The sequence below is a fragment of the Aptenodytes forsteri genome, unplaced genomic scaffold (genome assembly GCF_000699145.1).
Source record: "Aptenodytes forsteri isolate BGI_AS27 unplaced genomic scaffold, ASM69914v1 Scaffold467, whole genome shotgun sequence".
Lineage (NCBI taxonomy): Eukaryota > Metazoa > Chordata > Aves > Sphenisciformes > Spheniscidae > Aptenodytes > Aptenodytes forsteri.
Window position 1 is genome coordinate 1,527,261 of NW_008795298.1, and position 23,914 is coordinate 1,551,174.

Genomic DNA, 23,914 nt, shown 5'->3' on the forward strand with positions numbered 1-23,914 from the left:
TGAATTTGTCACTGCTGTGGTTTATCTGCCCACTTAGTTTCTTAGGGCATTTATCTGTAGGAATCTGAACTTGTGATGCTTGTGAGACTGCTTTTAAACTTTGGAGGCACATGTGAATCTTAAGAATAAAACAAATGACATTTCTATTTTGATGAACTGTATTCCATGTGGAAATACATCACTGCTGTACTACAGATGGTAGTTGCTTTTATCCAAAGATGTTTTTAAGTTTTTCATTATGTTGTAGGGGTGGCTGGCACATGTGGTTTGTTTGTCTGGCAGACTTGCCTTTAGATTGATTTTGATTTTTGGATTGGGATTGCATTTTTGATTGCTTTTATTTTCGAAGGTGTGGATTTTTGAGGCTGTTGAGCTTTGTAGGGGGGTGTTTAAACTTGGTCTTTTATAATCTAATAAACGGTTCGATGGCTAGTTCATAGGCTTACAGGTGTGTTCATGGAACTCCTCTAGGAGTGTCTTTGGTAAACTACTTGACCCAGTCCTACTTTAACAGGCAGTAAAACACAAATGGATACTAGGGGCTTTTCTCGCTAATATACTTCTCTCTCCCTTAATTTCGATGTGTTTCACAACCAAAACAAATGGAGAGTACAGGGAAGTAGGATTTTTTAGAAGAACTTAAACCTCTTGGGATCTGTGTTCTGAAAAAGGCAGATGTAATGGGTTGCATATTCTGTAGGTAATGTTTTAAATAAATGTTTTCTTGTGTTCTGAAAAGGCAGATGTAATGGGTTGCATATTCTGTAGGTAATGTTTTAAATAAATGGAGAAAGATTCTGTGAAACCCTTGTATATTGCATTTGAGTTTTGAGTACCTGGAACATGTTGCTGGTTTTTTTGTTTGTTGTTTTTTTTTGGAACTCCTCTAGGAGTGTCTTTGGTAAACTACTTGACCCAGTCCTACTTTAACAGGCAGTAAAACACAAATGGATACTAGGGGCTTTTCTCGCTAATATACTTCTCTCTCCCTTAATTTCGATGTGTTTCACAACCAAAACAAATGGAGAGTACAGGGAAGTAGGATTTTTTAGAAGAACTTAAACCTCTTGGGATCTGTGTTCTGAAAAAGGCAGATGTAATGGGTTGCATATTCTGTAGGTAATGTTTTAAATAAATGTTTTCTTGAGAAAGATTCTGTGAAACCCTTGTATATTGCATTTGAGTTCATTATACCTGGAACATGTTGCTGGTTTTTTTGTTTGTTGTTTTTTTTTCTTAAATGTTGGATTAGGGGACATCAGACTTGAAAGAAGTGAGATAGCTGAGAGAATTTTTCTGCAGGTCAGAGGAAAACAGTCGACACTAAAACAGCGATGCCTGTTAGTTTTTCTGGTTTTGTGTGCTAGTAGAGTTTAATACCATTTGAGGGGAGGTTACTTCTTTAAAAGATGACTGGGTTGTGTGAAATAGGATAATTCTGTCTTGGTTATATGTATCTTTCACGCTTTGGGGAGGGGGAAAAAAAAACCCAAACCGACAGCTTGCGTAGAAACTCATGGCAGCTACTACCTTCAGGCCTTCTGGGGTGATATCTGTTCTTTCACTTTTCCCTCCCTCCGTTAAGTTGGACTTGAAAAGTGTAGAGTGCAGTGTGGAGCTGTGAAGTGAATCTGAAACTTTTCTAGTACATCATGTGGCTTCTAGTCACAGAGCAAATGGATAAGAGGATGCATATGTTCTTTGTATGTGATTTTGGGAAATCTCATTGCTTCCATTGATGAAATAATACCTTTTTGAGTCAACTGAGGATAGTTTGGCTAACAAAGTACTTAAAAACCAAATGTTTAAGTGATAACTGACACTGTGAGGTTTTTGTGTTTTAAGTATATTTTGGTCAGTTATATCGTTCTTAAACCAGATCTCTTATTTTTCAGGTGGAATCGTTTATCTTAGATCAGGATGATCTCGAAAACCCCATGTTGGAAACAGCTTCTAAATTGCTTTTGTCAAGTACTACCGATGGTGCTGACCTGAGAACAGTAGATCCAGAAACCCAGGCAAGATTAGAAGCTTTACTTGAAGCTGCAGGTAACTATTCGTGTCCCATACAGGTTTAACCCTGAAGCCCTTACATATGAAACCATACTGGAACCGTTTGCATAAGTCTAATACATATGAGCATGATACAAACGCAGAATGTAAGGTGGTGTGAACTTGACGAGGTTGTGCAAGTCACTGAAGAGAAAGTAGTTCATTAAAGCATTTCAAATTTTGGAAAATGGGAGTTTCATGTGAAGGCCGTGCTTCTAATCAGATTTCTGCAATGTTGGATTTCTAAAAGTCTGAGTAAAAATTGACACCCGACCTTGGCTTGCAGTCGTATATCAAAAACTAAATTGCTCAATGAGGCTTTGTTTTGTAACAATTACTGTATGAAAAGCTTTATTAGTTGCTTATACGAAGTAGTTGTCAATAGTTGAAAAATAATGCTTTCTGTGGATTGGAGGGTTTCATTCATGCGCATCGCATCTGAGTGCAGCTTTTAAATTAGTGTTGTAAACAGTTAATTCCCTTCATTTTGGAAGCTGTAGTTCATTATGCTCGGAATGTTTCTGCCAACAGATCTCACAGGCTCAATTTCAACTTCTCTGTTTTCTCCTTTTCTGGCACGCGTACCAATTTGTTGTAAATTGGAATGAAAGGAATAGGTAAGCTGTCTACAGCTGATGGTAAAGCATTTGCAGATCCAGAGGTGCTTCGCAGACTGACTTCTTCGGTCAGTTGCGCGTTGGATGAAGCTGCTGCTGCACTTACCCGGATGAGAGCAGAAAGCACAGCAAATGCAGGGCAGACGGACAAGTAAGCCAAATTTTATGCTGGATTTTTTCAGTAATTTGCTGCTTCTAGAAGCAGTTTTTCTTGTTGTATCGCTTCTGATTACATGATGGTGAAACTCTTAACTCAAGTGGACTTACTGCCAAGCTATCACCTGTGATTCTCCTGTTAAATATTCCTGGACTGTCAGGTCTTGCAATGGGGAGTGAAGCAATTAGTACTGCTTAGAATTCAGAAATCACGCTCCAAGTAATTTAACTTCACCAAGTATAGAAACAAAATTTCTAAGCTCTTAAACAATATGGGCCTTAGAACTGTACCAAAAAATAACAAATCCTGAAATGGGTCGTTCGGTGGTAGCATGAAACTAGCCTTGAGACAAAAAAAACCCCAAACCCAATTTGTTGTTTTAGCAAACTTCAGAGTGCCTTTTTAATTAAGGAAAACAGTCTTGAGGGACTGGAGCCTTCATGGTGCTCGGCAGCTTTGTTGTGTCGGGTAGGACCTTGGACAGAGCCTCGGCCAGAGTTGCTGTTCAACTGGACTTTCTGGCTTTGTGGGTTTTTTTCTTACTGGGATGTTTACGAGGGAAAGAAAAAGAAGGTTCCCTTCTAGGCTGTCATTAAGCTTCAGTACAACAGAAGCAGAATGTTAGTATAGGAACACCAAGGGCTGCTGTGCTAGTTGGCAGTTTGTTCCTTGTATACTGAGTAACTCCAGAGAAACATTTCTTGGTGTGTTGATCAGGACATATGAAGAAGAGCAGAATAGTTGGGGTTAGGTCTGCTTCTATTCTGTGTGTGTCCCTTCCTGCCCCCAGCTACCTCTTCTCTTATGAATGGTGGCTGCTGCCAAAGTTGTTACTGGGGCAGAGGATGTGGGAAATAAAAATAAATGTGGGAAATGCAGCGCACAGACATATTTGAGAAATAATTCTCCCTATGTTAGAATTACGTCTGGTGGCATAAATTAAATAGGAGTCCTGGGTACAGCATACAGGTGTAATTTAGTCCTTGCTACACACATACCTGCCTTTACATCTTGAGTATTTTAGGAATTGCTCATATTTGTGTTGAGTTATATGGCTTGCAAAAGTTTGCTGTCAACTACCTTATTTTTCCATTCTCTTTTGAGTTAGGTCTGTGTTGATGGGACTTCCTAAATGGAGAAGAGATGAAAGGGCAGTGGGTGGGGTGAGGCCAGTAGTCTTGGATTTATTATTATTGATCCCATTATTGGGAGCAGAGTATAGAGAAATATGTCAGACTTGAATTTTTATTCTCACAAAGCAGGAACTGTTTTGGAATGAAGGCAATGTAGACAGAGGACAGAATCGGAGGGATTGAAAATGTGTTTACAGTAGACCCTTTTTTGACGGAAACAGAATTGGAACGATAGAAGTGAAGAACTTGTGGAGTGACGCGAGAACCGCAAATACTCTGACTTAGGGCTTACCAAAGCAGTAGAATTTTACACTTCTCTGCTTGCTTGATTTAGGGCCGCAACCGCAACACTGGATTGCGTTACAAAATTCTGGGTTCTTAAGCACAGAACAGAGGGGAAGTGATTAGTTTTGTTACGGGAGAAGAGTGGTACAGGTTGTTTGTTTTAGTTAAATTAATAGTTACAGTGCTGAACAGACGTTCGTGTTGTTAAGATGGCCAGGCGATTTCCGTGTCCTCTGCTCCTGGGGCAAAAGAGAACGTGAATGCAGCTCTGAGTAGTGGTTGCTGATTTGGAAGGGAATACTCATGGTGTTGTACTTACCGTGATTTAATCAGTTCTCCTTTTCTTTGAACCTTACTTCAGAAAATGAGTGGGACAAAACCCATGTTTTCAAACTGGAACTACAAAGCAGGACTAGGCTGAGACTGTATATTATGTTGTAATTGGTAATATAAACCAACAGTGATTTGTTTGCAGTACTATACGATTAGCCTCTCAAAAGGGCAAGTTATTACTTATTTTTCAGATTCTTAAATGATTACCAAAAAAGGTCGTGCTGCATGTATAGTGCTGAGACAGTAAATCAGGTCCACGGTCATGTCTTCTCTCAACAGGTTTTCTGCTTCAGTTGTACGTAATGCAGAATTTGGTAACCTAAGTGGTCGTCCTGCAGATGTTTCTCTTGTAAATTTCTGTTAAAAATTAATAACAGGAGTGGTTGAGTATGCACATTACTCAATTTTCGAACAAGTTATGTGGAAAACCTCAAGTGTAAAAATGGCACCTCTTTAATTAGCAGTTGGCACTTTAATAGATTGTGTTTCCTTTTTTGTTGACTGCATCCTCATGGCATGTTGGATTTTTACTCTGCACTCAGAGCAAGCATTTCAAGCATAGTCTATTTTCACTTTTAAATGCTTTCTATCTTATTAGCCGCAGCTTGGCAGAGGCTTGTTCAGAAGGAGATGTAAATGCTGTGCGGAAGTTGCTAATTGAAGGACGAAGTGTGAACGAGCACACAGAAGAAGGGGAAAGCCTCCTTTGTTTAGCCTGCTCAGCAGGATATTATGAGCTTGCACAGGTCGGTTTCCTAGCTGTTTTTAGTATGTGTGTATTGTGCAAAAATAAGTGTTGAATTAATGTATTCCAGTCTTATGCACCTGGAAGGCGGTGTTAAGGTAGTGGAAAATGTCAGTTAACTGGTAAATGGAGACTTATACATAAACTGCATGTTGCTAATGCATTCTTTGTACTTACTTCTCTAAGTGTTTCTAACACAAAATTGTGTGTTGGTGAAGGTGGGGGCTTTGTGTAGCATTTCAGCCATCTTGACATGCTGGTTTGTCACTTGCCAGTGTTGCTGATCACCCTTCTGTTCACAGGTTCTTCTGGCAATGCATGCTAATGTAGAGGACCGTGGTATTAAAGGAGACATAACACCTTTAATGGCTGCTGCTAATGGCGGACATGTCAAAATTGTCAAGTTGCTGCTAGCTCATGGTGCTGATGTGAATGCACAGTCATCCACAGGTAAATAAGTGTGTTAGAGCTTGTTGAAAACTACTGAAAAGCTGAGATTTGCAGTGTGCGGGAAACTGTGAAAATTGGGGAAGAATGGCTCTCAGCCAAGCAATGCAGAGTGCTTCCTTGCGGTTTTACTGTTTAGCTTTTGCATTTTTTAAACGCAGCTGTGCAATATTGGTTGTGGACATACAAAGGTGGATTAGGTCAATTAGTAACTGAAGGGTATTTGCGTACGTAGGATTTGTTGTCACATTAGTATTTTAAGCACAGTTTCAGAAGTTTCGGTGTACACAGAAAATGATTTGGTGTCATGTCTAGGAAACCAAGGGGAAAAAAGTAAATATGAGAAGACGGCCCTGTTTTTTTTTCCTCTCTTCCCCCCCAACCCCCGCCCCGTCCTTACCCGTGGCAGTTTGATAGGCATTTGCATTGAAGTGACCAAATTGGGAAATTTTCTTGCTTTGTGCGGCCTCGAAGTGGAGAGACTGTGTGTAGTCAACAGTCTCACTGACAAATGGGGCTGGCCCTGAATGATGAGGAAAGTTGGGATAGCAGAGGACACTTTTTTTTTTTTTAGTGAGATGGGGAAATTTTCTTGCTTTGTGCGGCCTTGAAGTGGAGAGACTGTGTGTAGTCAACAGTCACTGACAAATGGAGTACTGACCCTGAATGATGAGGAAAGTTGGGATAGCAGAGGACACTTTTTTTTAGTGAAGTAATTCTGAATAGTAATACTGCTTTGACCTTTAAACTTTTTTCAAGGTACCTTTCATAAAGGCAGAATTTTTGACTGTTGTGTTCAGATCGGTGTTTTTGTAGTTTTTCTGTGGAGGTTGCTTCTACCTCGTTGTAAAGACTGGGCATTTTTGAACTAGCTCTTTAGAGGTGTTAAAGACTTGATTTAGAAGCAGCGGCTCATTCTGCTCCTTGTTTTGAGCTTTCCTTTTTACAGCATAGTAGGTCCCTTGCTGATTAACAGGGAAAGGGATGGGTTTTTGTGACAGAAGCTGGGATTAGCTGGGATAGAAATGGGAACAGAAGTGCATCAGTACAGTCACCAGGCACATGGAGATCTTCGTGCTGTCAGGACTGAGCTGTTACTTGCTTTTTTTTCCCCCCTCTCTGTAGTTCTTCATCTGTAGCCTGAAAAAAAACCTGTTCCGTAAGGTAGCCATGTAAAAATGATGAAATGGAGCATAAGTTCAAGTTCCCAGGGTAGAAATGCTATCAAATTCTGTTTTGACACCTTTTTCTCTCCTGGCTTTAGGCAACACAGCCCTTACATATGCCTGTGCTGGAGGCTATGTAGATGTTGTGAAAGTACTGCTGGAATCGGGCGCTAGTATTGAGGACCATAATGAGAATGGTCACACTCCTCTGATGGAAGCGGGAAGTGCCGGCCATGTGGAAGTGGCCAGAGTGCTGCTAGAAAACGGAGCAGGCATAAATACGCATTCCAATGAATTCAAGGAGAGCGCACTTACGCTGGCTTGCTACAAAGGTACGGTACCAAATACCATATCTGTTACAAAGGTGTAACAAGTGTGGAAAAGCGAGACAGGTGTGAAAAGTCTTCTCAAACATGTATTTATTCAGCCTTGCTGTCCAGGACAAAATGAATTTGAAGGCTATGAGTAGACGCTTTCTCATGCTTTTATCCTGGCTGTGATACCACATAACACGTACGCACCATATGTAAAATGACTATCGGTGTGGAGAGTGTAAGTATCAAGATACAAACCTTTTGTCTGAGTTGTTACGATGCTTTGAAAGATTCTCTATTAAATCAACTAGGAGATGAGGAACTAATACGCTTTATCATAGAGTAAGTATGGTAAACTCTCTGTATTGTAGCTATATTATACAAGATACATCTGCTTAGATACAGAAATTATTTAATTTTAAAGGACTTGGCACTTGGAAAACATGCAAAATCTAGGACCTTGCCTTTTAGGTGTCAGTGCTTAGGCAACAGGCCTTTCTTGCCTCCCTTAGAGTATTAGGCAGCTATCTTGCGTCACCCAAACAAGGGATGAAGATGTTTAATTAAGAGGCCAAATGTGTTCACGCAGCTGAGCAGTTGCTATTATAGTCACTTAGGACGTGTTTTATTAGAGCTATTAGAGCGGCTCTGGGCATCATAGAGTAATTGATGTTGGTAGCAGAGGTACTTCTGTGGCACCTCAGTAGAAGATGGTCTTAGTCTTTCATTTATGTTTCCTTTATCTCCCTTGATAAGTTCTTGGTTCACTGTTGCTGAACGCCCTCGTAAGCCATGGTAATTTTATTTTGTGGTGTCAGAGCAAAGACTCTGTTATGAAAGAGGGGAGTGGGACCCTAAAACATTCCCTCCCTCAGAAAATGTGCTTGGGCTCTGAATCCTGAAGTGAGGTTGGAAAGCAGAGATGAAAAACTACAATCTGTGCTTAGTCAGTTGTTCACTATGATATATGGCACAGAAGTTGAAGCTATTCAGGCTTTCATTTTTTTCACCTTACCATATATGATTTGTCTGTCTTTTGTGCATTTCTGTGTTGCTCCACATCGCGTGTTTAGGGCATAAAAATAAGCTCCTAATTTTCTCATGTTGCTTGCTTCCTGTAGTAGAATGACATGGGATATTTGGGACCAAGACGGTCACTAACTTCTCCCAAATAAAGGGGGAAGGGTGAAAAAGCAATGTCGCCTCATCCTGGGCAGTATCTGTGCTATTCATGGTGTTGCTAGGCGTAGTTCCTAGTTTTAAGGTTTAGCCGTGGTCATGTTGAGTTACGAAATGGCAATACTTGTTTTTCTTTGACTTGGTTTTATATGCTTGCATATGGTGTTGGTCAGGACAGTGTAGCGAAGCTGACTGGACTTGGCACACATACAGGACTTGGTGAACTATAGCTCTGAATTAATGGAGGGGTTGAGGGCAAATACTTTAAAAATAGGTGTCCTTACCTTGGGAGGATTCCTATAGATGGTTGAATTCCTAAGAGTATGCTTGGAAGTTTGAAGGTTTATCTGCTTTGTATGTTATACGGTCTGAGGGTCAGTGTGAGCTCAGGGACGGGTTACAATGCTGTTTATAAAAACAGTAACCCTAAATCCTTAATGTCAAGCAAGTACAGGGGAAAGCCTGACCTGCAACAAAACCCAAACGTTCTGTAGCTAAAAGAAATCCAAATATTTTTGTACAAAGTAAGTCACCCTGGTAAAGCTTATGGACTGTGCACTACTCAGTTTCTAAAATCATGTCTGCACTACAGGCGTTCCTTGAAGTGACATTAGAGCTGAGTGAATTGGATTGTATTTATATTAACTAAGCTGTTAAACATCTGTGCACATTGAATGCATAGATATGAATGTGCCTTTCAAGAGTGTTTCACGGGATTTCTTTTTTTTGTTGTAACATGGCCTATTACCTTCATTATGTACGTTAGACCCTTCTATGACTTGTGAAAGGCATTTTCTACAGCAGTTTTTATCTGTTAAATATTTTCTCCGTGCAGGCCATCTAGAAATGGTGAGATTTCTGCTGGAAGCTGGTGCAGACCAGGAACACAAGACAGATGAAATGCATACTGCTCTCATGGAGGCTTGCATGGTAAGAGATGTCTGGCTTGAGCAGTGAGGCATACGTACTGTCTCTTCACCTCCTGATGATGAACGAAGTGATTCCTTCTGGTCTCCTTTTGGTACAGAACCTAACTATGTGATGTTATGGTTCTCCTATGTACTTGATGGCCCTTTCGCAGAAGAAATTGGAGGGGGGGGAAGTACCGGGTTGAAAAATAGTACTTCCTAAAACAGCAAAATGGAACTCGTTCCTCTCGTGGCTGACAAGTAGTTGAATTCTTAGGAGACATCAGCTAAAACTTGCATCACGTGAGCATTAGCAGGAGAGCTCTATTAGTCCATCCTTTGAATAAGTAGGTTTCTGTATGTCTAGCTGCACTTTGTTTTTTCTGAAGTGGCAGAAGTCAGTGAGTAAGTCTGTGCTCATTGTCCCAAAGCAGCTTCTGTAGGCTACATTTCTCCTCGTGTTATATGTCACTTGCTCTTTGCTTTTTGCCCTTCTGATAATCATGGAGGTCTGGTTCAAAATGGACGTTTTTGTGACCTTACTTCAGAGAAATTAATGACTTCAAGAGATAGCCAAAAGTAAATAATAGTAAATTATTTGAACAGAACCTTTTTTTTTTTGGTTTGTGTAATTTTGCAGGCTTCTGGGTGAGAAACTTTGGGTTTACAACGGGCAAGTCCTTTATACAGGAATCTCCAAGTTAAATAACTTGAAGTGGAAGATTCTCAGTGGGTGTTGAAATGCTTTTAACAATTCTAATGTGCTAAACACAGGTAGTGAATATGGTCATTGCCTGGCTGTTGGAGGCATTTAACATACCTATGTCATGTTTAAGGAGTTTCTAAGCTAAGTTCTCTTTCCGTGTACGTGCTTATGTTTAGGTGCGCGGGTGCAACTTGCTTCGCTATGGTTCACATAGCCCCATGTACTCCTTGAAAACACAGGATCAGAAGCTGTTTGGGAAGAAACTAGGAAATGGAAGGGGAAATTGTTAACTTATTACTAATAGGAGTACTTTGATGTTGCTGCTTTGCCCATCTGAGGCAGTTGTAAAATGACGGTGTAGAACAGATTACCTTTTTATAAAATTTAGTAAGATGCTGAGAACAACTCTAATTTTTGAGTAATACTTTTTTGCCATAGAACACAAATACATGTGAAGCTTTCCCTTGAAACAATTATGTATGGGTACATTTTAATGCTGGAATGGTATAATTGATGCCAGACTTAAGATTCTTCCAGGCTTTCGTGGTGAAGAAAACTTGCCAAATTGTGTCTTTAGATAGTTTTTCTGTTTGAAGTACTGTTAGACTTGAACACCTATGTAAGTGTCATATATTTGCACCTTCTTTAAAGCACATATCCTATTTGAAATCTGTTTCCTACATACTGCCTGAGGTAACAGAATTCAGTTGCTTTGGTCTTTTCCTTTGGAGAGTTCTTTAGATGATGGAGTAAATGTGCCCATTTACTCCCTTTATTTCTCCTCCAGGAATTGTTTAGACTTTGGTACCCCTTCTCAGAGAAGTGAATACGCTGCCATGAGTTTATTAACTCTGCACCATACCAAGTGTTGGCAGGGGTAAGCTAATACGATGAACAATCCAGCAAGTGTCAGTTTGCGTTTGTAGAACTGAGAGTGTTTTGAAACTTACTGCCATGAGTTTATTAACTCTGCACCATTCAAGTGTTGGCAGGGGTAAGCTAATAGGATGAACAATCCAGCAAGTGTCAGTTTGTGTTTGTAGAACTGAGAGTGTTTTGAAACTTTTCCTGCTGGAGAAATGAAAATGAAACAAAATGGTACAGAATTAGGCTCCGTTTTTAGATTCCCCCCAGTTTTCTTAGTGACCCTGAATTGCAGTAGGCTGTTGTGCAACGCTTACTGCAGAGGTTTCCTCTACTATTTAGGATGCATAGCTGCAGCATGCTTGGGTAGGTCAGTAGTTTGTTTATGCTTTATGCCAACGTATTGCAAATCCTTCATCTGGATATGTAACTTAAACATAAAACTGAAAACTTGGCTCTTAGGTTTCCTTTTTACCCTCCACTTTAAATAGATTTCTGATGGGTTGGGTTTTTCGTGTCATGAGCCTTGTGTAGTGTCACGTTGTGAATCTGTGGTTATAGAGGAATGCCACAAATCCTTATTTAGTCTTCCCTTCCCTGGAACAACTGTAATGGTTCTAAAATCAGCCAGTTATATCTGTTGAAGGAAGTTAATGGCTTCAGATAGGGGAATCATTAACAGAAACCATTATAGTTCTCAAGAAGTCGTTAGAAAGAAAGGCATGTAGGTAAACAGGATTTGAGCTATTGTTTCTCTCACTCTGAAATCTTAATAGATTAGCCGTATTAATATCATGGGCGCTGTCCTTGCAGCGAGTTCCCTGGAAGGTGAGGATAAAATGTCTTGTTTGATGTTGCAGTAGCCTTCTCATCAGGATGGCTTCTTCACAGATCGGAAGTTTGCAGAGAAAGCTGCTATTTCATGGAGGCACGGAACAATCCTTCCTTGCCTTGCCACTCTCTTCCCCCCCGGCTTTTCCCTCCACCAACAGATTAGCAAAAGTCCATTGGACTTGCAGAAATGTTGGGACCCTTTTTTTTTTTTAATTAAGATTTACTGAGCAATAGGAAAAAAATCTGTCTCCCTTATTTCTGCAGGAAACTGTTCCTAAGTAGGCGTTTCCACACTGCTGCTCAGAATTGACAGATAGTTGAGAGTCTCGGTACCTTCAGCTCTGCTTAAGAGAGGGAGCAGCTTTCTATAGCAGTACTTAAAAAGGTTACCCTCTGAAATGAAGCAGTGCAGGGGCTTCTCATTTCAGCATGTTTTTTCTGCAGAAACGGTTGTTGCTCTTTAGTAGCAGAAGAAAACTACCTTCTCTAGAATAGCATTGAACTTGAATATATGTTACAGAATTGTTTTTATGTGGCATGACACTTACATAAAAGCCAATGAGACTGTTTAAACCTTGTCCTACAAGGCATTCGGGAAGACTTCTGACGGAGAGCTTTTTTTATAGACAGCAGTTAACGTTGGTGTAATGCAAATGAGTTGTTGGGCAATGTGACTTGCCTTGTGGGAGCAAAAAGCAGGTTTGTCTAGTTGGCGCTTCCTCTTCCGGAAGTAACCTAATCTTCCACAGTGAGGGCCACGTACTGATTGCCCACAGCGGTTGATCTTGAAAATACACCCGGTGCGCTTGTGCAGATCGGTCAGGCGACCTTTTGTGATCTAATAGCAGTTACGAGGCTTTTTCTAGCTGTTGTAGAAGAGCTGAACAGCACCACCCCATTGCAAGGTTTGTTAAAACATGGATAGAATTTCCTTGTGTGGTTCAACACCGGCAGTTATTCTCAAGGCTGCTTGGCCCATAAAAGAAGCTTTGAAGCATACCTTTATACTGCTGTTTGCCATACTTGTCGTGAATCAGGGATGATTAGTGAGCTGTCTTGCCAGAGCCTTGGTGGTTGAGGCGCCGTCTCTGCATTTCCCTGAGGAAAGGTTCTTTATGGAGTCTTGGAGTTTTTCCCTAAAATAGTATTGTCATTTCATGTAAAAGGTGAATATGTCCTAGTTAATGTCCTAGATATTTTTCTGAGAGGAAATCGTGTTTTGCTCCCTGGATATCAGAAGAAGGTATAAAACACTTAAGAAAATGAAGTGTAAAAACGTCAGATGCAGTTTTGTATTTTGTCGGGAAAAGAGCTTTTTGGGGTTGTGGTTTCTAGCTCGGCGAGCATAGCAACGGCTGTGGTTTTCTGCCTCTTATTAGTTAATCTGAGATCGAGGTGTACTTACCTGGTTCATTGACAACCTTGGCATAGCCTTGCGTTCCTGGTAAGCTGCTGTTTTTTCTGTGCAGCTCTCCTGTGTTTTGTGTGTCAGACCTTTTCCCATTATGGTTACTTCACGTTTGAATGATGGCAATTTCCTCATGGAGAAAACCAGCTTGGAGAGTTTGTGCTGTTGTTGGACCGCAGTGACCAAGCCAGTCTCTGCTTCTGTCTAAACAAAAGCAGAATTGAATGGCAATTGGATATGTCACTGTCAGGCCTCCAGTGTAAACATATAGCTGAAAAGCCACTTCAAGTAGTTCCTGGATTTATGGCATACTAAAAACATGACGAAGATCATATGCTCAAATATTTTCTTTGTTTCTAAAGGAAGAAAGCAAACTTAGGAGCTACGTTTTGGTAAAACGAGTTTGACAGGGTGATAATGGTATCTGGAAAACCCTGCCAAGGGAAGGCTGTAGTTCAGGTGGCTCCTGTGATGTATGAGGTATGAACCTCTGACAAATGGTCTTGTTTTGGCTTTTCTCTTGGAGGGAGAAAGTAAGTCCTGACTCAGCTATTAAATTGAGCAGTGAAATAGTTTTGCAGGAGCCGAGAGGTAAGCATCGTCTTGTGCACGGCTTCTTTTTAATAAAGGAAGGAAGTAAAATGGTTAAATTTAAACCCGGTCCTCTCTTCCACCTCCCTCCCCAAAAGCGGGAAATCTGTAATGTAAATACTTCGAGACACTAACGGTCTGCATGGATGTGAGGATGAACCGTATTCCTGACATGCGTTGTTTTTATAACTAAAATACACTGTATTGAACAAATAATGCAACTGCATGTTGAATTTAAAACAAAAATCCCTCTCTGACAAAGTGGGGAGCATTGGCATTGAGTGACTTGTTTGCAACGTAAAGGTTTTGTAGTCTTTAGGAAGAATATCAAAACCTGTTCTTAAATCCAAGAGAAGAAATTTTTTTTGGACTGAAATTCTTTTAATACTGCTTTATTTATTAGACTGCTTGTGGTGTTAGTAGGAAATTTGTTGGCAGAACGCAAGAAGAAATACATTTGAGTGTTAACTTATTTCTTAGAACTTGTGTTCCTTAGATAATTTCACGTGTGCGGTTCTGTGTCTAGTCTTTAACGAAGAGCTCCTTCTAAACTCTTTGGGTTTTGGTTTGTGGTTCCCCCCCCCCCAAACGAAGCTGATCCCAAACACTCGAACTTGAGTCTGATATGAAGAAGTTGACTGGCTTGTTACATACACCATGGGCAGGCAAGTTTGATATGTGGTTTGCAATATTTTAGTTTTGAACATATTCAGTAAAATACGTTTGAAGTTTTTTCAGGTGCCTGTTAAACAGTACATCTTTAGCCTTTATCCAAATACTTAGGAAAAACATTTAGGAAAACTTAAACACGTTTAATTATATTTTTGGACTTCTTGACTCGCTTATTGCTTTCTGCGTCTTCCGAGGGAATTTGAGTGGGTGACTGCTTAAAGCTTTGGAGAAGAAGAGCAATTTTTCTATTTTGACGGTCTTTTGATCTTGGTTTTTTGGATTCCTAGGACGGCCATGTGGAAGTGGCAAGATTACTTCTTGACAGCGGAGCTCAGGTGAACATGCCTGCTGACTCTTTTGAGTCTCCATTGACTTTGGCAGCCTGTGGCGGGCATGTCGAACTGGCAGCTTTGTTAATTGAACGTGGAGCTAACTTGGAAGAGGTAAACGATGAAGGATACACACCACTAATGGAAGCAGCTAGAGAAGGCCATGAAGAGATGGTGGCACTGTTACTTGGTCAAGGTAACTGTTGCGGTGCCTTCCATGGACTGTAATTCTATAGGCATCTGCATATGTTTGGGGGCGGGGGGAAATAAAAGCTAAGTTACTGTCATTTTTTGTTTCCTTCCTCAACAACTTCTGAACTCCCCCCCGCCACCTTTTGGAGCAGTTGGTGGAGTGTTTTGTTTGTGGGTTGTGTTTTTTTTTTTTTTTTTTTTTTTTTTTTTTTAGCAAAATATCCTTTGCTCCACTCGTTTACTTTGTAAGTGGTCATTCTGAATTGTTCTTCAGAACACGTTTGCATTTTTCAGACAGACATCGAATAGTCAATGGTCAATGTGGGTAACTTGCACTCTGCATAATGGCCTTGGCCTATCTAGAGATTGTGTTATTGCTGAAAAGCTGTAGAGAGAGAAGTGCTTTAAGGTCCTCAGAGGGGTTTCCAAAGTAGTTAAATAAAGTTGAAATCTTTCATTAGAAGAAAATTTCTGCAGTGCTAGAAATGAGATACGTAGTAAGAAGATGGCTTGTGCATCAGGAAATGGCTTTGTCTGCTGATAGTGGTTTCAGTAACTAGTGTTTTCTGATGTATGTGTGGTTTTGGTGTTTTGTTTTAAGGAGCAAACATCAATGCACAAACAGAGGAGACGCAAGAAACGGCATTGACTCTGGCTTGCTGTGGAGGTTTTCTGGAGGTTGCTGATTTTCTTATTAAAGCGGGAGCTGACATAGAACTTGGTTGTTCCACACCTTTGATGGAGGCTGCTCAAGAGGGTCATTTGGAGCTGGTTAAATATTTATTAGCTGCAGGTATGGACTAATTTTGTTAACGGTTTTGTAGAGACCTAATGTAACCTTAAGAGAAAAATATCTTTTTCCATATTCATTACACTTTCATTAGCAGCTTCTTGAAGTTGACTGCAAAGGTTTGTGGAACCTTAAGTAATTTACTAGTTGGACCCTAATTTAGCTTTTGAAGATTAAGTTCATGTAAACTTGCTTGGAACTGAAATTCTAGTTTACGTTGATTTATTTTTTTTTTTTTTTAATTCCTCTAGAGTATGATTAAGTTGTCAGTTTCGTAGATGTTGGCTTGGAAGGGGGAAGTTAAAAATTTGCTATCTGATCTGGTAAAGATTGTGAAGAGACTTGCATTTTTTCTGTAATGAACTTCATAAAGCTTACATGCTCGTTACTACTGCTTCAGGGGCTAATGTGCATGCAACAACAGCAAATTTATTTTTTTTAATTCCTCTAGAGTATGATTAAGTTGTCAGTTTCGTAGATGTTGGCTTGGAAGGGGGAAGTTAAAAATTTGCTATCTGATCTGGTAAAGATTGTGAAGAGACTTGCATTTTTTCTGTAATGAACTTCATAAAGCTTACATGCTCGTTACTACTGCTTCAGGGGCTAATGTGCATGCAACAACAGCAACAGGTGACACAGCACTGACATATGCCTGTGAAAATGGCCATACTGATGTAGCAGATGTCTTACTTCAGGCAGGCGCAGATCTGGTAAGTCATTACCTTCTTGAAAAAAAAAAATAATTAGGAAATAAAATTATATATGTCTATTTTTTTTTTGTGTCCCGTGTTCATTGCTGAAAACTTAACAAGTTTGCTGTTAATTGTTATAGTTGTATTAAAATTATCTTTTAACCTTTTTCTTCTAACTAAGTGAGAATTGGTGATGCTTTTCTAATGGATTTTAGGCTGTTTAATTACCTGAAAGTGCTTAGGTCAGTTACAGTACTTTGGTGATGGATGTCTAAAGCATTTCCAAGCCATTCAAGGTTGCTTGTACAGAAAAATGGGGGATTTTGTTCTTTTGTCATGTGCAGTCCTGAACGGTATTCAGCTTTGAATTGTTGAGCTGACTATGGGTTAGTACTTGCACCTGCAAATTTGTTCTAGTCCTTATGCAGCAAACAGTTGATAGTTCTGTTCTGATGTGATCTATTTGGTGTACCGTAATGGAATTAAGATAACGGAGGTAAAGTGATTTTTACTTTTTGGTAGGCTTGTACACCTGTATGTTAACAAAAAGTGAAGTTAAGCATGACACAACACATTTGGTTTAACTAAAATCCCCACCATGTGCTTGAGCGCTTTTTGTCCAGGAGTCTCAGACCTGTACAAAGGTAGGTAGATAGCTTCATCTGTCTGCAAGACACGCTGAGTTCAAATGTTACGTAAATTTTTACGTCTGCAGTTCGTGAAACGCTAAAAAGGGATCTTCCATGTCTTCCCATTCAAAAGTACAAAAGGCTGAATTGCATCCTTTCACATGTGCTACTTCTGAATTTTGAATTTTAAGCCTTTCTTTATCTGCTCTAGGAGCATGAATCAGAAGGTGGAAGAACTCCTCTCATGAAAGCTGCAAGGGCAGGTCATGTTTGCACTGTTCAGTTCTTGATTAGCAAAGGTAAGAGCACGAAAAGGTTTTGGTTTTCCTGCTGTTAGAAATACTCAAAGTTAAGAACATGTCAGTGCTAGTGTAACTTCCTTGGACTTGGTCAAAATATTTTAACTCGAGTAGGTAGTTGATTCTCCAACTAGGCACGTAATGATCACCTCTGGTTTCTGGTGAGATTAGTGGGAACTGCAGCTACTTCTAAAAATACCTATATTCCAGTCCCTAATTCCTAGTGAAAGCAGCAACAGTAGTGGTGGTTACTGGGTGTCTCCATGCTCCTGGTGCAGCTTTTGAGCTCTGCCTTTTCAGAAGTTTAACTTCAAGTGCCTGTTTGTCTCAGTTTTGACTATAACTTGCTTGGTGTTGTCAGAACTATCAGCTCCAGGCTTAAATCACAGTTGAATGCATAGAGTTGATAGACAGCTTGGAATTGCTGTTTTCTCTCTTGAGCTGATACTGATGGATTTCTCTTGTACCTTCCTTGTATGGAGCAGGACTGGCCTAAAGCTTACAGTGTGCTGCAGTTTTCCCTGTGTAGATTGTAGAGGAAAGAAGCAGAGATGCAATTCATCATCTGCTTGCTGGTGCTAAGATGCATGGATCCATGCGCTGGATCTCAGCGTTTGTTTTGTGGTTGGTTTTGTTTTTTAAGAAGAGGCATAGCCCTGGCCCAATTGCTGGCCAATTGAGAAGCAATAGGTTCACCTGCCGTGTGACGTTCCATACTTACCATGTAGCCATTTGAACAGTGACTTTGGAGCGCTAGTCCAGGTAGGGTTGCTTTTCTTGTTGTGACACGTGACGTGTTAAATGGTCTTCTGATGATAGTAATAATTGATTGATTTGATTTATCAGTTATAAGACTGCAGCCATGGAGAACTACGTTTTCCTACTTAAGAAAAAAGTTAACTTCCTGTCACTTTAGGTAGAGGAGAACCAGTTCAAGTATTTTGAAATATTTTTCCCCCTTCTATTTTTGAAGGAGCAAATGTGAATAGGACCACAGCTAACAACGATCATACAGTATTGTCGCTGGCCTGTGCTGGAGGTCATTTGGCAGTTGTGGAGTTACTGCTAGCTCATGGTGCTGATCCTACTCACAGATTGAAGGTTTGTCGCTCAACTACCTTATTTGCCTCTGAGGTAGTCTTTCATTAATCTTAAAACTAACGATACCCAAACGAATTTGCTCCTTTTGTCCTCTCTGCAACTGACACAGGATGTCACAATTTAAATAGAAGTAAGATGCAAGAGCTGGTATTTCCACAAGCAGGCATTATGGTCGTGAACGTGTTTATGGAAGGTGGCCTTAGGAGGAGCGGAGGGCTATTGATTACCGTGAATGTGAAGGTTGCGCTCCAGTTGTAAGGTCACAAATGTGGAAGAGGAAGAAAAATTTTAGGAGTACTAGGTTTTTTTGGAAATACTTAATAGAGTCCTTCAGTTTAGATACGGACTTACTGCAAATTGAATGAATGTTTATTAAAGCAGTCTTAATAGATACTGTGTCGTGTCTCCCAAAATGCTTCAGTGTTGTCGTGTTTTGATGATGCTGTTACTAATACTGTGATTTTTTCCTCTTTAGGACGGATCAACTATGTTAATAGAGGCAGCAAAAGGTGGTCATACCAGCGTGGTTTGTTACCTTCTAGATTACCCAAACAACTTGCTTTCTGCTCCTCCACCTGATGCTACTCAGCTGACCCCACCATCCCATGATTTAAATAGGGTAAGATTTAAGGGCTGGTTATCTGTGGATTTGTCGGGCTTTTTTGCATTTCTTCATGCAGCTTACTCAGGAGTTTAAAGATGAGAGAAGAGTCGGTTATGTCATTTCGTGAACTACTGAACTGTAGGTGAACACGCTGAAAATTACTTTGAGCTGTCGTGAAAAAGGTGAAGACTCTTTGGCATCACTGTGTAGTGCTTTCATCGTTCTTCTTGCTGCTCTATAAATATTATTGGAAAAAATGACGAGGAAAAAAAACTGCAACAAGTGAAAAGGTCTGATGTAATGAGGCTCTTCAGATTACGTTTGTAGCCCATTGTGGCTTGTATTTGCTTTGCCATAATATAGCACTGTACCATGCTGAGATGCATATTGTTTGGCAAGTAACTTCTTAGGTTAAAAATGCAAAGTACGTAGAAGTCAGATGATCTCAAATTGTTAACTATTGAACTCAGCATATTAAAAAACGTATTAAATGTTACTAGTCACCATTGAAGTCTGCTTTTCTAACAGGTTTTGTTTACCTTCTATTGAATTATAACTAGATTAGAGTATGAGAAAAGTAATCTGTTAGTATCCAACGTTTTAGGCTCCTCGTGTACCAGTGCAGGCGCTGCCCATGGTCGTCCCACCCCAGGAGCCTGACAACCCCCCTGCTAATGTCGCCACAACCCTTCCCATCAGAAATAAAGGTCAGTCTTAGTTCTGGAGCTTATTTTCTAAATATCCTTCCTAGGTAGAAGATAGAGGGTTGCACTTCTAGCAGAGTAGTTCTTATGAAGAGTGTTTATGGATTCAGTCAAGGAAACGGCAATTTTTTTTTTTTTAAGGATTTGCTTATCGGCCAAATACGAAGTATCAGTCATCTAACCCTGTAATCATAAAGCGTCAAGAAATCTGCCTAAGTAAATATGTTAAAATATGTATTAGTCTGACATACTGGACTAATGCAAAATGTCACCCAGAAGCCTATATAAATTTGATAATGGAAGTTGTAAAAACAGTGTTAATCTCCATATCGTAGTTGACTTTAACTTGTGTCTACTTAGGATAGTACTCTTGGAGTGGGTTTGACTAATTTGATTGAAGGCGGAATTTCTTGTGCTATAAAATATTTAGTCTGATGTGGCTCTTGTCCTCCTAGGACTAAATTTGCATCTATTTTGATATCGCCATTTTGACACTTAACGCTTTCTGTACTTAAGAATTCTCTTCCAAAACAATTTTTATCAAGGATCAGCGATAGTGCAAATACAGGCGTGCATGTCATAAAATTAATACTGTGTGTACACTTGTATTGTTCTGGAAATACAGCGAGGATGACTGGAAGAAACTGGGCACCTCCACTGACTCAGATCCTGAGTTTTGATTTGCCTTTCGCCCTTCAAAATTAACCGATTGTTCCTTCTCCAACCGGTATGGCAGACCATGTCAGCTGTGTTACTGTGGACTTCTTCATAAAAGATGAATTGGATTAGTCCATCGCTCATTCTTACAGGAAGGCTGAAATATTTGCCTTGCCTGGGCAGAGAGCTGAGTTTTGACACAGGCAAAATCATGTCTGCTATGGATAAAATCTAGTGGCTAAACATACCCTGTTAGATCACGTTAAATATAAATGACTATCCTGGGTTCTAGCGCTGTTTGTCAGCTGAGCAAAGCTGGATACCTGTAGTGAAAGGATTCAGTAGTCTAGCAAGCGTAGTGCTTCCTAAAATGTACCGAGTTATTCACAAAACTGGTGGCCTAGAACAAGTCACCTGTCCCTCGAGATGTTTTTGCATCACTTTTGCTGTGCTTTCAGGGCTGTAACCATACATTTATGTCTTAACACGATACCAGACACAAAACATCAAGTAAAGAGACAGCATATTCTTTCTTTTTGTTTCGATTTATCTCGTAGCACCACTTGATAACAGCGGCTCTTGAGACAATCGCTTCATTTGGCAAAAGTATAACAATTGTTGGAGTAAATATGTCAACGTAGCGCAGGGTTATTTGGAATGTATGCGCAGTAATCTGTACTGTTAAATTGCAATCTGACTGCTGTATTAAAATTGATAGCGAAAGATAACGGTTTTCTTTGAGGGCCTTACAGTACACGCTGACCTTCTGTGGGTGCTGTGTCTTGGTGCATAACCGGCCATTTAGCATCCCAACAGTAGCTCTATAATGAGGATGCCATTCGTATGCACTTCCATTGGTTCTGAGGGGGTTTCTTTTTCACACAGCTGCTTCTAAACAAAAGTCCAGCAGTCATTTGCCAGCAAACAACCAGGATGTACAGGGTTACATCACCAATCAGTCTCCAGAGAGCATTGTAGAAGAGGCTCAGGGCAAGTTGACAGAGCTGGAGCAGAGGATAAAAGAAGCCATAGAGAAGAACGCTCAGCTGCAATCCCTGGAATTGGCACACGCTGACCAGCTCACCAAAGAGAAGATTGAGGAGCTGAACAAAACGAGAGAGGAACAAATTCAGAAGAAACAAAAGATTTTGGAGGAACTGCAGAAAGTGGAGCGAGAGTTACAGCTGAAAACTCAGCAGCAGCTAAAAAAGCAATATCTAGAGGTAAAAGCGCAAAGAATTCAGCTCCAGCAGCAGCAGCAGCAACAGTCTTGCCAGCATCTGGGACTACTGACCCCTGTTGGGGTAGGAGAACAACTCTCAGAGGGAGACTATGCACGATTACAGCAAGTGGACCCCATCTTGCTTAAAGATGATCCTCAGCAAGCTGCTGCGCAGACGGGTTTTGCACCAATTCAGCCTCTGGCGATGCCACAAGCTTTGCCTCTGGCAGCAGGTTCCTTACCTCCAGGGTCCATCGCAAATCTTACAGAACTGCAAGGTGTTATAGTTGGACAGCCAGTATTGGGCCAAGCACAACTAGCAGGGCTGGGGCAAGGAATACTGACAGAAACACAGCAAGGGTTAATGGTAGCCAGCCCTGCTCAGACGCTCAATGACACGCTGGATGACATCATGGCAGGTGGGTTTATATTGTTATGAGCAGGTATAATATTTGCTTGACCAGTTGAGGGTATGTCCACTTCTTTGTGTGTGTGTGTGTGTTTGTGTACTCCCGCTAGCTCTACAGCAAGTACCACTAGCCTACTGATCCCTGTCTTTAGGAGTTCAGAAAACTAGTTTTAACTTTTCAATTTGCAGGGTTGCCTTTCCCTTTGTTCAGCTAACTGGTGCCTGTTTGTCAGGTTGGTATGTTGGAAGTGGCATTTTTAACTCTTCATAGTGGGGGGGGATGTGCTAGGGTCTAACAGTTCTATTTCGGCCTGTTTGTAGTTCAGGAACAACATCTTGACGATGCTGGTTAGTACTTTGGACTAGCTAACTGAGAACTGACTTGGAGCACTCAGAATAGGCTTTGAGCAACTATAGCACCACATCAAGCCTATAATGTTGTAAGGAACCAGTAGGCTTGTCTTTTGAATGAGAGCTGCTCTAGTTGGCCTTGAATAGTCTACCTATCGGAGGCTTTTACTTCTGTTTGGAAAAAAAATTATCATCTTAAGACTTTTAAAAAAGTCTACTCAAAAATGGCTGCTTTGCCAGCGAAAAACAAATTTAGCCTTAACAAATTCTTCTTAACAAATTCTTCTTAATCGCTTCGGAGAATTCTTTACCCAGTGACATCAGTGCTTTAAGGCCTTGAGTAGTAAAATGAAAGAACGAAGCAGGCTTTAAATACCGTAGGAAATGTGAGTTGTTAGTGTTGCTTTCCTTTACACCCGCTTCAGTTGCACTTAATCGCCTTTCCATGTTAAAGTAGTCGCTGAAATACTCATTTTGACTACTTAGCTGAATAAAGATTAACTGTTAGGACATAGTATTAAAAAAAACATGTCACTCGATGAAAATGTGCTGAGGTGTTCTTGGTTAAGCTGATGAACTTTCATTTTTAAAAGTGCTGTCTATTTTGACAAGTGTGCTCTGTAAAGCATGTTAGGGTGAGGGGCACGTGCTGGAGGAAAGGCAGGTCTCCAAGAACGTTTTAGACCGGAGGTGCAGAGGTGTGGAGCTGGTCCTGCGTATACTGCAAGAGTTACTGGAGTACAATAATGGTGCAGAGTGAATAGAGGATATGGTAATGGTTAAGAATAACGGGTGGTGATTGTATAAAATACTTGGAACAACACTTTTCAAATTAGGCACCTAATGAGTAGCCTGATGTTCAGGCAAAGCCTCATTTAAGATTGCTGAAACTTAAGGGAGCTACAGAGATTCTTTTTGGAAAATCTGGTGTTAGAATTGAAGCCTAGACATACAGATTGGAAGCTGTCAGTGGATAAAAAACAAGCTGGCTGCATGAAAACGTAGATAAAACTACATCCATCATGCATTGATAGTGAAGATGACAGTGGAGCTGCTGGGATGCATAACAATACTAGCTACTCAATTGAAGAGATGGGATAATTACGGTTTTTAGTTACTTAAGAAGAATCAGTGCAATGCACCTCAACTGTGTTTAAATGTAATTTAAACTTCAAATTAGGACATTTGTTATACGTTTAAACTGCATATAACGTCTTGAGAATCTACGATTTAGGTTATCTGCCACATAGCCAAATGCTCATGCATGCCTTCTTGGAAAGGTCAGGTATTTCCAATGTGCGTTTGAGTGAATGTTTTTGTACTACTTAGTCCCAGTTCTTAGTATGTGCATGCGCACGTGCAATTGGGAATGAGGTCTAAATTCATAGAATCATAGAATGGTTTGGGTTGGAAGGGACCTCTAAAGGTCATCTAGTCCAACCCCCCTGCAGTGAGCAGGGACATATTCAACTAGATCAGGTTGCTCAGAGCCCCGTCCAACCTGACCTGGAATGTTTCCAGGGA

General features: G+C 40.4%; 1 protein-coding gene across 1 annotated transcript in view; it reads left to right on the plus strand.

The window, feature by feature from the left end:
* Positions 1 to 1,898: 1,898 nt before the first annotated feature.
* The window catches only part of ANKRD17 (ankyrin repeat domain 17), a 51,616-nt gene continuing 29,600 nt past the window's right edge, over positions 1,899 to 23,914 (plus strand). Inside the window, exons 1-14 of the mRNA XM_019472086.1 lie at positions 1,899 to 2,049; positions 2,664 to 2,820; positions 5,176 to 5,323; positions 5,625 to 5,772; positions 7,034 to 7,267; positions 9,264 to 9,358; positions 14,699 to 14,936; positions 15,534 to 15,725; positions 16,323 to 16,432; positions 17,255 to 17,342; positions 18,316 to 18,443; positions 18,919 to 19,062; positions 19,652 to 19,754; positions 21,294 to 22,049. Of these exons, the coding sequence (XP_019327631.1) occupies positions 1,938 to 2,049; positions 2,664 to 2,820; positions 5,176 to 5,323; positions 5,625 to 5,772; positions 7,034 to 7,267; positions 9,264 to 9,358; positions 14,699 to 14,936; positions 15,534 to 15,725; positions 16,323 to 16,432; positions 17,255 to 17,342; positions 18,316 to 18,443; positions 18,919 to 19,062; positions 19,652 to 19,754; positions 21,294 to 22,049 (2,653 nt within the window). The 5' untranslated portion in view covers positions 1,899 to 1,937. The remainder of the gene's footprint in view (positions 2,050 to 2,663; positions 2,821 to 5,175; positions 5,324 to 5,624; positions 5,773 to 7,033; positions 7,268 to 9,263; positions 9,359 to 14,698; positions 14,937 to 15,533; positions 15,726 to 16,322; positions 16,433 to 17,254; positions 17,343 to 18,315; positions 18,444 to 18,918; positions 19,063 to 19,651; positions 19,755 to 21,293; positions 22,050 to 23,914) is intronic.